Source organism: Ambystoma mexicanum, chromosome 3q, assembly GCF_040938575.1.
Source record: "Ambystoma mexicanum isolate Mex_15411 chromosome 3q, UKY_AmexF1_1, whole genome shotgun sequence".
NCBI classification, from domain to species: domain Eukaryota; kingdom Metazoa; phylum Chordata; class Amphibia; order Caudata; family Ambystomatidae; genus Ambystoma; species Ambystoma mexicanum.
In genome coordinates this window covers 1,063,002,908-1,063,019,948 of record NC_090926.1, presented here as the reverse complement: position 1 = coordinate 1,063,019,948, position 17,041 = coordinate 1,063,002,908, and the positions used below count along the sequence as shown (strand labels likewise).

The 17,041-nt window shown below is 49.4% G+C and overlaps 1 protein-coding gene across 1 annotated transcript in view; it reads left to right on the top strand.

The window, feature by feature from the left end:
* LOC138583228 (glucagon-like peptide 1 receptor) overlaps positions 1–11,602 on the top strand; it is a 213,382-nt gene extending 201,780 nt beyond the window's left edge. Inside the window, exon 12 of the mRNA XM_069655285.1 lies at positions 11,136–11,602. Coding sequence (XP_069511386.1) covers positions 11,136–11,396 — 261 coding nt within the window. The 3' untranslated portion in view covers positions 11,397–11,602. The remainder of the gene's footprint in view (positions 1–11,135) is intronic.
* The last annotated feature ends 5,439 nt before the right edge of the window (positions 11,603–17,041 follow it).

Below are 17,041 nucleotides of genomic sequence, written 5' to 3'. Positions count from 1 at the left end.
CTCTCTCTGGTTATAGTACAGTGTATGCCCCCATGTGTCCTACGGTGCCCTCTGACTCTCTATGGTTATAGTACAGTATATGCCCCCATCTGTCCTACGGTACTCTCTGACTCTGTATGGTTATTGTAGAGTATAGTCCCCCATCTGTCCTACGGTGCTCTCTGACTCTCTATGGTTATAGTACAGTATAGTATAGTCCCCCATCCGTCCTACGGTGCCCTCGGACTCTCTCTGGTTAAAGTACAGTATAGTCCCCCATCTGTCCTACGGTGTTCTCTGGCTCTCCCTGGTGATAGTACAGTGTATGCCCCCATGTGTCCTACGGTGCTCTCTAGCTCTCTCTGGTTATAGTTCAGTATATGCCCCCATCTGTCCTACGGTACTCTCTGACTCTGTATGGTTATTGTAGAGTATAGTCCCCCATCCGTCCTACGGTGCCCTCGGACTCTCTCTGGTTAAAGTACAGTATAGTCCCCCATCTGTCCTACGGTGTTCTCTGGCTCTCCCTGGTTATAGTACAGTGTATGCCCCCATGTGTCCTACGGTGCTCTCAGATTCTCTCTGGTGATAGTACAGTGTATGCCCCCATCTGTCCTACGGTACTCTCTGACTCTGTATGGTTATTGTAGAGTATAGTCCCCCATCTGTCCTACGGTGCTCTCTGACTCTCTATGGTTATAGTACAGTATAGTCCCCCATCTGTCCTACGGTGCCCTCTGACTCTCTCTGGTTATAGTACAGTGTATGCCGCCATCTGTCCTACGGTGCTCTCTGACTCTCTATGGTTATAGTACAGTATATGCCCCCATGTGTCCTACGGTCCTCTCTGACTCTATGGTTATAGTACAGTATAGTCCCCCATCTGTCCTACGGTGCCCTCTGACTCTCTCTGGTTATAGTACAGTGTATGCCGCCATCTGTCCTACGGTGCTCTCTGACTCTCTATGGTTATAGTACAGTATAGTCCTCCATCTGTCCTACGGTGCTCTCTGGCTCTCTCTGGTTATAGTACAGTATAGTCCCCCATCTGTCCTACGGTGCCCTCTGACTCTCTCTGGTTATAGTACAGTGTATGCCGCCATCTGTCCTACGGTGCTCTCTGACTCTATGGTTATAGTACAGTATAGTCCCCCATCTGTCCTACGGTGCCCTCTGACTCTCTATGGTTATAGTACAGTATAGTCCCCCATCTGTCCTACGGTGCCCTCTGACTCTCTATGGTTATAGTACAGTATAGTCCCCCATCTGTCCTACGGTGCTCTCTGACTCTCTATGGTTATAGTACAGTGTATGCCGCCATCTGTCCTACGGTGCTCTCTGACTATGGTTATAGTACAGTATAGTCCCCCATCTGTCCTACGGTGCTCTCTGGCTCTCTATGGTTATAGTACAGTATAGTCCCCCATCTGTCCTACGGTGCCCTCTGACTCTCTATGGTTATAGTACAGTATAGTCCCCCATCTGTCCTACGGTGCTCTCTGACTCTCTCTGGTTATAGTACATTGTATGCCCCCATGTGTCCTACGGTGCTCTCTGACTCTCTCTGGTTATAGTACATTGTATGCCCCCATGTGTCCTACGGTGCCCTCTGACTCTCTCTGGTTATAGTACAGTATATGCCTCCATCTGTTCTATGATGTTTTCCTTTCAGTGGCTGGTGAGAGATCTGGGAAAAGATGAATTCTGTGACCCTGAAGTTCCAATGTTTTCTTGGCCGCTGCACGAGAGGCACTCAGCTGTACCAAAGGCGTGGGACCCACCCCTGACATTGGCCTCTCTTTAGATATGAATCTTTTAAGCCTGTAGCATTTGTCTATATACTTCAAGGTCAAGCAGCTCAGAAAGCCGGGTGGAGACAAAGCCTATCGGGTCATTCCCCTCCAATCCCGTTGGGAGACCAAACATTCAGAGCTGTGCTGCTTGCAGTACATTCTCGAGACATTCAAGTCTGCTGTCGGCCATCTTGCTGCCCCTTGCCACAGACTTCACTTCACGACTGATTTTCTGCACCAGGGGTTGTGATTGCGCGCACTGGTTATGCAGCTCACTGGTCTTTTGTTCCAGTGTGAGGTTCTCGTTTTTATCTGGGCCACTTTCTCAGTTAGTTTGTCAAGCTCCCCTTCCAATCGTCACATCGACTGCTCTATCCGACTGAATGCAGCCATGTTAGGGTCCTGGGGGGTGGGCTTTTCTGACTGCGTTGCCCACCACAGGGATGAAGGAAGTCTGCATCCTCGGCGATGGTTTTTTTCTTTGACTTTCCAGACACCATTTGTCTTACACCTCTTATTCAGTTGTGGGTCCCCATATAACCTTTCCAGAAAGGTCAAGCCCCCACCTGACAGCCTCATGACTCGGTAACCGTAAGAAGCCAAATATAACGCAAGGCACCGACCAACAACTAGTGTCAGTGCTCTGTGCACTTGAGTACCTCCTCCCTGTCCCAATGGACCCCCTCTTGCAGGGGCTCTTCAATGGGTGGTCTGCTGTTAATTATCCATTGTGATGGACGAGCTATGGGTGCTAGCCCACTCCCTGCTGCCCTCCGCGTCGGTGCCACTTCCCGCTCAGCATGCACGGAAGCTCACCCTGCTCGTGGGCATACCTTAAGAGTCCCGGTGGTGGCCCCGGATCGCGGGGCCCAAGCTCTGCGTTCTCCAGCTGGGTTAGGCGGCTCACATCCAGAGCAGCAGCCCTCAAAGGAGCGGCTCCCGATCACTTCTTAAACCTCAGCTCCGGGGTTGGAATCGATCTGCTCTCCAGGCCACCGCCGCACGCCTAAGTATTGTAATGTCTGCAGAAATCTTCTCAGCGCTGCGTTGTAATACAACAGTCCCTCGTCGTGCTCGCCCTATTCTCACAATGCAGAGCGTCACCTTGAAGTTGCCATCTTGTTCGGGATCACAAGCGCCCTCCCCCCTCTTGCCCCCCCTCTTTTGGTGTTTTCGGACTCCTCCGGTTATAGTACAGTATAGCCAGCCATCTGTCCTATGGAACTCTCTGACTCTCTCTGGTTAGACGGTGCAGTCACACGTCTATTCTGTAGCGCTGACTCTCTCTGGGCATAGTGCAGTATAGGTAGCCATCTGTCCTATGGAACTCTCTGACTCTCTCTGGTTAGACGGTGCAGTCACACGTCTATTCTGTAGCGCTGACTCTCTCTGGGCATAGTGCAGTATAGGTAGCCATCTGTCCTATGGAGCACTCTGACTCTCTCTGGTTAGACAGTACAGTCACACGTCTATTCTGTAGTGCTGACTCTCTCTGGGCATAGTGCAGTATAGGTAGCCATCTGTCCTATGGAGCACTCTGACTCTCTCTGGTTAGACAGTGCAGTCACACGTCTATTCTGTAGCGCTGACTCTCTCTGGGCATAGTGCAGTATAGGTAGCCATCTGTCCTATGGAGCACTCTGATTCTCTCTGGTTAGACAGTGCAGTCACACGTCTATTCTGTAGTGCTGACTCTCTCTGGGCATAGTGCAGTATAGGTAGCCATCTGTCCTATGGAGCACTCTGACTCTCTCTGGTTAGACAGTACAGTCACACGTCTATTCTGTAGCGCTGACTCTCTCTGGGCATAGTGCAGTATAGGTAGCCATCTGTCCTATGGAGCACTCTGACTCTCTCTGGTTAGACGGTGCAGTCACTCGTCTATTCTGTAGTGCTGACTCTCTCTGGGCATAGTGCAGTATAGGTAGCCATCTGTCCTATGGAGCACTCCGACTCTCTCTGGTTAGACATAGTCACGCGTCTATTCTGTAGCGCTGACTCTCTCTGGGCATAGTGCAGTATAGGTAGCCATCTGTCCTATGGAGCACTCTGACTCTCTCTGGTTAGACGGTGCAGTCACGCGTCTATTCTGTAGTGCTGACTCTCTCTGGGCATAGTGCAGTATAGCCAGCCATCTGTCCTATGGAGCACTCTGACTCTCTCTGGTTAGACAGTACAGTCACACGTCTATTCTGTAGTGCTGACTCTCTCTGGGCATAGTGCAGTATAGGTAGCCATCTGTCCTATGGAGCACTCTGACTCTCTCTGGTTAGACAGTGCAGTCACACGTCTATTCTGTAGTGCTGACTCTCTCTGGGCATAGTGCAGTATAGGTAGCCATCTGTCCTATGGAGCACTCTGACTCTCTCTGGTTAGACAGTACAGTCACACGTCTATTCTGTAGTGCTGACTCTCTCTGGGCATAGTGCAGTATAGGTAGCCATCTGTCCTATGGAGCACTCTGACTCTCTCTGGTTAGACAGTACAGTCACACGTCTATTCTGTAGCGCTGACTCTCTCTGGGCATAGTGCAGTATAGGTAGCCATCTGTCCTATGGAGCACTCTGACTCTCTCTGGTTAGACAGTGCAGTCACACGTCTATTCTGTAGTGCTGACTCTCTCTGGGCATAGTGCAGTATAGGTAGCCATCTGTCCTATGGAGCACTCTGACTCTCTCTGGTTAGACAGTACAGTCACACGTCTATTCTGTAGTGCTGACTCTCTCTGGGCATAGTGCAGTATAGGTAGCCATCTGTCCTATGGAGCACTCTGACTCTCTCTGGTTAGACAGTACAGTCACACGTCTATTCTGTAGCGCTGACTCTCTCTGGGCATGGTGCAGTATAGGTAGCCATCTGTCCTATGGAGCACTCTGATTCTCTCTGGTTAGACAGTGCAGTCACACGTCTATTCTGTAGTGCTGACTCTCTCTGGGCATGGTGCAGTATAGGTAGCCATCTGTCCTATGGAGCACTCTGACTCTCTCTGGTTAGACAGTACAGTCACACGTCTATTCTGTAGCGCTGACTCTCTCTGGGCATGGTGCAGTATAGGTAGCCATCTGTCCTATGGAGCACTCTGATTCTCTCTGGTTAGACAGTGCAGTCACACGTCTATTCTGTAGTGCTGACTCTCTCTGGGCATAGTGCAGTATAGGTAGCCATCTGTCCTATGGAGCACTCTGACTCTCTCTGGTTAGACAGTACAGTCACACGTCTATTATGAAGCGCTGACTCTCTCTGGGCATAGTGCAGTATAGGTAGCCATCTGTCCTATGGAGCACTCTGACTCTCTCTGGTTAGACAGTGCAGTCACACGTCTATTCTGTAGTGCTGACTCTCTCTGGGCATAGTGCAGTATAGGTAGCCATCTGTCCTATGGAGCACTCTGACTCTCTCTGGTTAGACAGTACAGTCACACGTCTATTCTGTAGCGCTGACTCTCTCTGGGCATAGTGCAGTATAGGTAGCCATATGTCCTATGGAGCACTCTGACTCTCTCTGGTTAGACAGTGCAGTCACACGTCTATTCTGTAGTGCTGACTCTCTCTGGGCATAGTGCAGTATAGGTAGCCATCTGTCCTATGGAGCACTCTGACTCTCTCTGGTTAGACAGTGCAGTCACACGTCTATTCTGTAGCGCTGACTCTCTCTGGGCATAGTGCAGTATAGGTAGCCATCTGTCCTATGGAGCACTCTGATTCTCTCTGGTTAGACAGTGCAGTCACACGTCTATTCTGTAGTGCTGACTCTCTCTGGGCATAGTGCAGTATAGGTAGCCATCTGTCCTATGGAGCACTCTGACTCTCTCTGGTTAGACAGTACAGTCACACGTCTATTCTGTAGCGCTGACTCTCTCTGGGCATAGTGCAGTATAGGTAGCCATCTGTCCTATGGAGCACTCTGATTCTCTCTGGTTAGACAGTGCAGTCACACGTCTATTCTGTAGCGCTGACTCTCTCTGGGCATAGTGCAGTATAGGTAGCCATCTGTCCTATGGAGCACTCTGACTCTCTCTGGTTAGACAGTACAGTCACACGTCTATTCTGTAGCGCTGACTCTCTCTGGGCATAGTGCAGTATAGGTAGCCATCTGTCCTATGGAGCACTCTGACTCTCTCTGGTTAGACAGTACAGTCACACGTCTATTCTGTAGCGCTGACTCTCTCTGGGCATAGTGCAGTATAGGTAGCCATCTGTCCTATGGAGCACTCTGATTCTCTCTGGTTAGACAGTGCAGTCACACGTCTATTCTGTAGCGCTGACTCTCTCTGGGCATAGTGCAGTATAGGTAGCCATCTGTCCTATGGAGCACTCTGACTCTCTCTGGTTAGACAGTACAGTCACACGTCTATTCTGTAGCGCTGACTCTCTCTGGGCATAGTGCAGTATAGGTAGCCATCTGTCCTATGGAGCACTCTGATTCTCTCTGGTTAGACAGTGCAGTCACACGTCTATTCTGTAGCGCTGACTCTCTCTGGGCATAGTGCAGTATAGGTAGCCATCTGTCCTATGGAGCACTCTGACTCTCTCTGGTTAGACAGTACAGTCACACGTCTATTCTGTAGCGCTGACTCTCTCTGGGCATAGTGCAGTATAGGTAGCCATCTGTCCTATGGAGCACTCTGACTCTCTCTGGTTAGACAGTACAGTCACTCGTCTATTCTGTAGCGCTGACTCTCTCTGGGCATAGTGCAGTATAGGTAGACATCTGTCCTATGGAGCACTCTGACTCTCTCTGGTTAGACAGTACAGTCACTCGTCTATTCTGTAGTGCTGACTCTCTCTGGGTATAGGGCAGTACAGGCCCTCATCTGTCCTATAGTGCTCGCTGACTCTCTCTGGTTAGACGGTGGAGTCACTCGTCTATTCTGTAGTGCTGACTCTCTCTGGGTATAGGGCAGTACAGGCCCTCATCTGTCCTATAGTGCTCTCTGACTCTCTCTGGTTAGACGGTGGAGTCACTTGTCTATTCTGTAGTGCTGACTCTCTCTGGGCATAGTGCAGTATAGGTAGCCATCTGTCCTATGGAGCACTCTGACTCTCTCTGGTTAGACAGTACAGTCACTCGTCTATTCTGTAGTGCTGACTCTCTCTGGGTATAGTGCAGTATAGGCCCTCATCTGTCTATGGTGCTCTCTGACTCTCCATGGTTAGACGGTACAGTCACGCGTCTATCTCCATTCCTCACATGGACTCATCATTCGCAGCCTTGTTCCTCAACTGCGAAGATCTCCATTCCTCACAGGGACTCATCAGTCGCAGCCTTGTTCCTCAGCTGCGAAGATATCCATTAATCACAGGGACTCATCAGTCGCAGCCTTGTTCCTCAGCTGCGAAGATCTCCATTCCTCACAGGGACTCATCAGTCGCAGCCTTGTTTCTCAGCTGCGAAGATCTCCATTCCTCACAAGGACTCATCAGTCGCAGCCTTGCTCCTCCGATGCAAAGAGCACACCAACGCAACAGGATGTCTCTCAGGTGGGTTGATCATGTCTGCAGTCCTGTAGAACCAGTGCTGCAAGCGACCAGATTTTCCCGGATCCGGGATCCAGTAAAACACAGCTCCCCTAACCTCACCAGTCGAGAAAAGCACATAAGTCCTCCTCCCAGCTCTGAGTGAACCCTGAACCCGCAGTGATGCTAGAATGCTGGAGCAGCCAGACTGTCTTCGCTTTGAGAGTTCCGACATGGGCTGTCTCTGCATGCTCAGCGCTGTGAAGTGCGACCTCCTGGTTCCAGCCGCATGGGGGTGCTGTGCCCAGGACCTGGGGCGACCGGGATACTTCTCCGTGACTATGCATGCACTCAGGGTGCTGATCCAGAAGAACCATACACGGCGCAGGGAGACAGCGGTTAGCAGCAAATAGGAATGTCTGGAACTAATGGTCTCTCTCTCTCAGTTGTTTTAAATACACAGCCCCACACTAGCTGGGAGGTTTGTAAATTGAAGAAGGTGCGTTGTTTTGAAAGAGCTATTCCATAGCGACTGAAAGGAAGCCCCGCCTCATGAGGTAGAACCCGACCACCTTTAATGAATAGGCTGCCTCTGGAATCAACCGCACCTTCTGTCCCTCAAGTTGCTATGACTCTCTTTGTTTAGATAGAACTAGCTACATTCTGTCCCATCATTCTCTCTGTCTCTATGGTTGGGTTATAATGGCCACCTTCTTTCCCATCACCGCCTCCAGGATAGAGCCAGCCACCATTTGGCCCTATGGGTGCCTAGGCTAAATCAATAGGTAATGCCATCCACTCTGTGTACCATTATTCGCTCTGGCTCTCTATAATTGGGTTGTAACAGACACCATTTGTCCCATCAGACGGCCTTGTTGCTGCCCAAGTCTCAATCATTCAGTAATGCCATCCACCCTGTGTCCCATCATCTTTTTTGACTGCAGGTGTAAGAGCATTGGCAGCATTCTACCCATAACCCCCCTGACTCCCGACTCCATAGTTAGCGTGTGCCGCCTGGTTATGCCCCATAAGTGTCATTGACTTTCTTCGGTTAGGTAGTACCATCCACATCTTGCCGGCTGATCTTCTTTGACTCTCTTTGGATAGAGGTTCAGCCATGATTGACTTGTGATCCTCTGTGACTCTCTGTGGTTAGGCAGGGCAGCCATTTCACTTTCCATGATACTCTCTGTCCCCCAGCACTTAAGGGTCTGTATCTGCAAGCCTACAGTCCCCTGTCCCTCCAAACATACAAGCCCCCCCTCTGGCAGCACTTATTGAGTTACCTGCACTTTACGGTGATATCAAAGCTGACTTTGAACGCTCAAGATTTGAACTCTTGGCACAATTGGACCTGAAAGTAAAGGAATACTTGGACAATATAGACCCAAACATAGAAACACTGGTTAACATCCCTCAGAAAGTTAAAAAGCTAGGGGAGAGGAGTGATTGGATTAATACAATTGCAAAGGTGGGAAATGTGAAAGTACCTAACTCTTTCCAATCGGTGGACAAAAAAAGTGGGAACCCTTTCAAAATACCTGCTAAAGTTTCCGGACAGGCAGGTTAGGACCAATTTCTTTAGTATAAGACTGAATCTGCTATTCACCGGGGAAATCCTGGCCATACGGAAACAAGAGGAAAAAACACATACATTGTGTAAAATATGTGAGTTGCTGTCCGAACAAACGTTGAGACACCTGCTAATGGAATGCGAAGGAATTTGGAATAAGAGACTGGCTCTATGCAGAAAACAACATGTAAGGAATGAGGAGGGGTTAACCTCTGACCTTCTCTGGAACAGAATCATACCTGGCCATGAAACAACTTTGATATTTTCTGTGTTACTTCTACTAAAAGAATGTGGATTTTTAAATTAAGAATGGTTGCTAACCTTCAAATCTCTATCCTGGTATTGGACTGTAGAATTGGGAACAAAAAAGAAGCATTGATCTAAATGAAAGAATACATCACTTCAACGTAATGTTGATGGTTATAGAAGTGTATGTTGTTGATGTCAAATGTTTAATTGTGATCTAAAACTTTAAGTTGTTTACATTTTGTAAAGGTTTTTTCAAAACCATATACAAAAAACAAAAAAAAGTAACCTGCACTTTTCCCTACCCCCTCCCACTCTGGCCTTCACCCCCTCCTTCCTCCCCGTACGTGTGCGATCTGAATGACAAAAGGCCTAGTAAGATCGTTGTTTTGTCCTCCCTCTGTCCCCCCTCCCTGTCTTGTCACACCTAGAAACCCTTGTGTACAGGCGTGTTATAAATGACTTTTCATATCATATCGATAGTTACATTTTACAGCCCACATTTTTTGTGTGTGGTTGGATCACCTTTGATAGCGCTGTTAACTAGTATTAACCATTTTCTGTCTCATGATTTTCACTTGCTCTCTATGGTTAGATCCCAACTATTGCATGTGAAGGGCAGTGCCTCTATTAGAAATGTGGTCAAGGAGAATGAAAGCGTAGAGTGGAGCAACCAGATAGCCGGGAGGATAGCTCAGCGGTAACATGCTCACCTTGGAAACAAGCTGACACGAAGCAACACAGGTTTGATCCCTGGGACCGCACTTAGAAAACTCTGGGTATTAAGCGAGTTATAAATACGCAACTAAGACATATTCCAGTAACAGGGCCTCCATGCCCCCGGGCTGTGTGAGTGCTTTAAAAAGGCAAATAAATAAAAAATAAATAAATAATATTTAAAGAAGGTCAAAAGGATCATTGAGCAGGTGAGGATCTTGGATGTGGGAAGGATGATTGTACGTCCCATGATCCTCTATGGATCCACATGAGGCAAATGGAGTCCTCTGATCGTCTGGGGTCTATGGTTATATTTATCAAAGTAAAAAACTGAAACATTCAAAAAAGTAGTCCCTCAGATAAGAAAATGCCGAGACCCTGGGGACTTTATGCATTCCTCCGGGTTATCTTCGACTTTCATTTTCCATTCACCTTTCCCGTTCCCTAATCCCATTTTTGAGGGGTCTTCGGACAAGGTCTCACATTATGTTTGCTTTTGTAAAATCCTTTTGTGTGCAACAGCATGAGCACAAATGGAATGTATAGGTTTGCATGGGAATTGTTGACGTTTTCTTCTTTTACTTTTTACCTCTTCTTCTTTGTTACGACATTAGGAGGATATTTTAATATTTTGTCATATAGTTGGTCAATTTAAAGGAACAATATTTTGGATATATTTGATTTTTTATTCTGTTTGTAAAGGTTATTTTATAACCATCTACAATAAAAAAAACCTTTTTCTGGTGCTGCGACTGTCTAGCTCATCACCTTCTCTTTCTCCCAGTGGTTTCATGGAACCCGTCTCTCTGGGGCACATGATGGCCTCCAACCCTCCTTAATTAGATAGGGCCAGTCCGCACCCATACCATGGTACTCATTCATTTTCCCTGGTTAAATAATGCCAACCGTCTTCTGCCCCAAGATCCTCTCTGGTTTTCCATATTCAGATATTACAGGTCATCCTCGGTCCCATGATCCTCGCTGTCACTCGACAGTTAGATTGTAGCAGTCAGACTTCTTTCCCCAGATCCTCGTTCATGGTAACATTTCATGAGTGACCCTTCTCTCTGAGGTGGCCATCTATCCCATGGACCTCTTTCAGACCCAAGCTAGTGTGACCCTGCTGCCTTTTCCCATGGTCCTCCCTGTCTCAGTAGTTAGATAGCACCAGTGAAATGTATGGCCCATGATCCTAGGTTTCTCCAGACTTAGACAGTACCAGTCACCCATCTGCGAATGGTCTGTGCTGAAATGCCAACCTCCCTCAACTTGTTTCTAAGACCTCCTTTTGAATGTGGCGTTGAAGTAGATACAAGAGTCATGCTTTCCCAGCATCCTCCCTGTTTAGCTCACATTCTCTTTCCTCTTCAGGTGCAGCGGGAGTTAAAGATCTTCTGGAGAAGGCTGAGGCAGAAGCGCCCCGGTGGAGAAGTCGGGTCCCTCTCGCTTTCAGTCGTCACCTTCCTCGGAGCCTCCGAGTCTCCCCGGATGGAGACCGCCATGACGTCAGTATCAGCAGCCCAAGGCCAGCCAGCCAAAGACTATATCAAGCTGGGAGTGATGTCTCAGCAGGACCAAATCCCACAGGCTGCTCTTGCCTCAGAAAACATGGAGCAGCTGATGGACCCTTAAGAAGTCAAGATGCTGCTCTCTGGTCTGGGATGCGGGGACCGTGATCAGCACCCATGATCAGCACCCATGCCCATCAGAAACCCATGCCCATCCTACTGGACATGCATCCCCGGCCTCACCCTGCAGATTCTCTCCAATCCCAGTACTTGACCAGTAGAATAATAAAAAGAATGGTGTCCATTTTTATAACATGGACCACAAAAATAGTTATGTCTTTTTGTCCATTACTATCACCCATATGAAAATGGCAGTTAGGGGCACAGAAATACACATTTGCCTGGTTAATGTACACATTTTAGTAAGCCATGCTCTTGTGGCGTGTGATTCTTTTTTTTAAAGGTTTTTATTTGGAGGCGTGTAAATGTTTTACCTGAATCTGCAGAGCAACCAAGCACAACGAGGGAGCCCAAACCAACCAACGCAGGGTTGAGGGGTGTTTGTCGCTCGAGAAAATAAAAAATAATATTCGGTTAAAATGAAACCTTGGTTAAGAAGCCACCATCTGCAATGGGTTTCGCAGGGCAACACATATCAAAATCAAATAGATGCCAAAAGTCACCAACATTACACAGGAGCATTTTCCATTTGCCTCTGCCCACAATATATGTCAGTATTACAATACTTAATGTCTGTGAATACAAAATCCCATCATTAATCAATTGCAATATGATGCAGGCTGTTTACTTATTTGTCTATAAAAAAAAGATTACAGACTGCTTTTAAATGATTTGCACTTGCTCTTTTTCTTTCTGTTAGCTCCAAAACCACAGATATATTTCATCAGTCTAGCGCCACCCGATGAAGTGCAGTTTGTGTGAAACACGTGTTGGCATCAACAGGAACCAGTTAAAATACATTTAATCCGATAAGCCTGCCTGGTTAAACAAAATCAATCAACTTTATAAATATACATGCATAAATAATTGTTCATGTGAAAATGTGTTGGGCTCGAAGCAACCCAGAGTTGCGGATGCAGTCTGCTATTTGATATTTCTATTTGACTATCCGAACCTCAAGCTAATGCGGGTTCTTTCACACAGAAGTGCTGGGCAATGACTTCAGGTTGTACATAGATATAAGTGCAAACATGATGGATGCTACTTTTCGCAGTGGTTGTATGTGACACAGACACTAGCATCTTTTCAGATGTATGATATGGCTTGTGTCTCAGAAAACCACATGGGGCTGGGAAAGAGTCAGTCATGGCCTGTGCTTCTCAGAAGCCAGTATATCTAGTGCAGAATCATCTGCCAGTGCATCTGGAAAGACAAAGGGGCTGGGGCAGAAGCATCTGCTAGTGTTTTTAGAAAGCCAATCATTTTGGGAAAGGATTATCTGCCAGTGTTTTTGGAAAGCCAATAATATTGGGACCGGAACATCTGTCACTGCTTCTGGAAAGCCAATAATATTGGGACCGGATCATCTGTCACTGCTCTGGAAAGCCAATAATATTGGGAAAGGATCATCTGTCACTGCTTCTGGAAATCAATTGTAATGAGCTACAATAGTTCTCTTTTTAGGGGCTGTGTGGGTGAGGACAATGAAATACAAACAGGGTAATTCATGGAAATTCGCACAAAAGTGGCGCAGGTGGCTGGCGCACAGCCGCGTGCGATAAAATCCATTTCAGAGCACAGCGTATTCATGGATTTTAGCCTCCAAAACCATCCGTGGCGCAGCGACCCTGCAGCAGCGCCAGTTACGCCCCCAAGAACGCCCTCGCGCAAGGAAAAGGCATCAAAATCCCCAATCCAGCGCAAAGGTCTGCGCCAACCCAGAACCAGTTTACCGGACTGCCAAACAGCAAACGCCAAGCGGGGAACGTGTATTATGGGTTTCGCGGTAACTTCCACACGCGAAAGGGCTTGTGCGAGTGGGGTACGTGTATAACTGGGGTTCGCGGGAAGTTTCACACGCGCGATTGGCCTGGGTACGTGTATTCCAGGGGTGCGCAGGAAGTTACACATGCAAATGGGCTGGGTATGTGTATTTCAGGGGTGCGCGGGAAGTTTCACACGCGATAGGCCCTGTGCGAGTGGTGAACGTGTATTCCTGGGGTTCGCGTGAAGTTCCATACGCGAAAGGGCTGGGTACGTGTATTCCAGGGGTGCGCGGGAAGTTCCACACGCGAATGGGCTGTGTACGTGTATTTCAGGGGTGTGCGGGAAGTTTCACACGCGATTGGCCTGGGAACGTGTATTACAGGGGTGCGCGGGAAGTTTCACACGCAATTGGCCTGGGTACGTGTATTACAGGGGTGCGCGGGAAGTTTCACACACGAATGGGCTGGGTACGTGTATTTCAGGGGTGCGCAGGAAGTTTCACACGCGATTGGCCTGGTTACGTGTATTTCAGGGATGCGCGGGAAGTTTCACACGCGATTGGCCTGGGTACGTGTATTTCAGGGGTGCGCGGGAAGTTTCACACGCGATTGGCCTGGGTACGTGTATTTCAGGGGTGCGCGGGAAGTTTCACACGCGAATGGGCTGGGTACGTGTATTTCAGGGGTGCGCGGGAAGTTTCACACGCGATTGGCCTGGGTACGTGTATTCCAGGGGTGCGCGGGAAGTTTCACACGCGAATGGGCTGGATATGTGTATTTCAGGGGTGCGCGGGAAGTTTCACACGCAAATGGGCTGGGTATGTGTATTTCAGGGGTGCGCGGGAAGTTTCACACGTGATTGGCCTGGTTACGTGTATTCCAGGGGTGCGCGGGAAGTTTCACGCGCGATTGGCCTGGGTACGTGTATTACAGTGGTGCGCGGGAAGTTTCACACGTGAATGGGCTGGGTACGTGTATTTCAGGGGTGCGCGGGAAGTTTCACACACGAATGGGCTGGGTACGTGTATTTCAGGGGTGCGCGGGAAGTTTCACACGCGATTGGCCTGGATACGTGTATTCCAAGGGTGCACGGGAAGTTCCACACGCGAATGGGCTGGCTACATGTATTTCAGGGGTGCGCGGGATGTTTCAAACGCGATTGGCCTGGGTACATGTATTCCAGGGGTGCGCTGGAAGTTCCACACGCGCGATTGGCCTGGGTACATGTATTCCAGGGGTGCGCAGGAAGTTACACACGCAAATGGGCTGGGTATGTGTATTTCAGGGGTGCGCGGGAAGTTTCACACGCGATAGGCCCTGTGCGAGTGGTGAACATGTATTCCTGGGGTTCGCGTGAAGTTCCACACGCGAAAGGGCTGGGTACGTGTATTCCAGGGGTGCGCGGGAAGTTCCACACGCGAATGGGCTGGGTACGTGTATTTCAGGGGTGTGCGGGAAGTTTCACACGCGATTGGCCTGGGAACGTGTATTACAGGGGTGCGCGGGAAGTTTCACACGCAATTGGCCTGGGTACGTGTATTACAGGGGTGCGCGGGAAGTTTCACACACGATTGGCCTGGGTACGTGTATTTCAGGGGTGCGCGGGAAGTTTCACACGCGAATGGGCTGGGTACGTGTATTTCAGGGGTGCTCGGGAAGTTTCACACGCGATTGGCCTGGGTACGTGTATTCCAGGGGTGCGCGGGAAGTTTCACACGCGAATGGGCTGGCTATGTGTATTTCAGGGGTGCGCGGGAAGTTTCACACGCGAATGGGCTGGGTATGTGTATTTCAGGGGTGCGCGGGAAGTTTCACACGTGATTGGCCTGGTTACGTGTATTCCAGGGGTGCGCGGGAAGTTTCACACGCGATTGGCCTGGGTACGTGTATTACAGGGGTGCGCGGGAAGTTTCACACGTGAATGGGCTGGGTACGTGTATTTCAGGGGTGCGCGGGAAGTTTCACACACGAATGGGCTGGGTACGTGTATTTCAGGGGTGCGCGGGAAGTTTCACACGCGATTGGCCTGGATACGTGTATTCCAAGGGTGCACGGGAAGTTCCACACGCGAATGGGCTGGCTACATGTATTTCAGGGGTGCGCGGGAAGTTTCACACGCGATTGGCCTGGGTACATGTATTCCAGGGGTGCGCTGGAAGTTCCACACGCGAATGTGCTGGGTACGTTTATTTCAGGGGTGCGCGGGAAGTTTCACACGCGATTGGCCTGGGTACGTGCACTACAGGGGCGCGCGGGAAGTTTCACACGTGAATGGGCTGGGTACGTGTATTTCAGGGGTGTGTGGGAAGTTTCACACGTGATTGGCCAGGGTATGTGTATTACAGGGGTGCGCGGGAAGTTTCACATGCGAATGGGCTGGGTACGTTTATTTCAGGGGTGCGCGGGAAGTTTAACACGTGATTGGGCTGGGTACGTGTATTTCAGGGGTGTGCAGGAAGTTTCACACGCGATTGGCCTGGGTACGTGTATTCCAGAGGTGCGCGGGAAGTTCCACATGCAAATGGGCTGGCTACGTGTATTTCAGGGGTGCGCGGGAAGTTACACACGCGATTGGCCTGGGTAGGTGTATTTCAGGGGTGCGCGGGAAGTTCCACATGCGAATGGGCTGGCTACGTGTATTTCAGGGGTGCGTGGGAAGTTTCACACGCGAATGGGATGGGTACGTGTATTACAGGGGTGCGCGGTAAGTCTCACACGTGATAGGCCCTGTGCGAGTGGTGTACGTGTATTCCTGGGGTTCGCGTGAAGTTTCACACGCGAATGGGCTGGGTACATGTATTCCAGGGGTGCACGGGAAGTTCCACACGCGAATGGGCTGGGTACGTGTATTACAGGGGTGCGCGGGAAGTCTCAGACGCGAATGGGCTGGGTACGTGTATTTCAGGGGTGCGCGGGAAGTTTCACACGCGATTGACCTGGTTACGTATATTTCAGGGGTGCGCAGGCGTTTCCCTGTACACGGGTGCATGTTACACGTCCAAGAACTGCACGTCCGAGTGTCAGCTCGTGTAATTGGAGGATAGGGCCTTAGTGCGTATACGCGGAAGTGACGTGGGACGTGTGGGCCGGTACAAAAGGCACGTGTAGGACGTCATTTCCTTTTACGTGCTTTTCGTGGAGAGCGAGTGGGTGAATTCTGTACTTCTTTTCGGTTTACACGTGATTTACTTCACAGCGTTTCTAGTTCGCACTCCCTGTTACCTCTGACAGCATTTTTCTGATTTTCTGTTGGGCCTGTTTCCTCAAACAGTGTTCACTTCTTCTTTTGTCCTGTCTCCTCAGACAGTGTACAATTCTTCTTTTGGCGGGGGTGTTGCCAACGCGCACACGTGCGTATTTTTCACGCTCATTTTCCAGGCAGACGGTGAGTCGCGCACGTATTTACCAACTGTGCTTGCCCCGTGTGTCGCGTACCCCTTCAGAGGTCAATGTGGGCTGCGTGTAACACACGTACATTCATTTTTGTGTTTCTGGGTGCCACAGCGTAGTGCGAGTTCATTTTTCCATGCACGTGGTCTATGAGGGGTTGAGTGCACGTTATATTCTGTTTTTGGGGTGCCTGTGCGTTGCGTGACCCGTCATGTTTCCCCAGGGGTCACATACAGGTTTGCTATAGCACTAGGGTACGAATTCCATCTAGTACCCTACCCCTTTGACACACAATTGCCCAGGACAATAGTTTACTGCAATTCCCATACGCACAACAACATCAGTGCCATGGTTGGGAGGCGACCAAGCGGTAAGGGTGGCAAAGGTGGCCGAGCCTCAAGAGGTGGCCGTGGTGGGCGCGGTAGGGGATGTG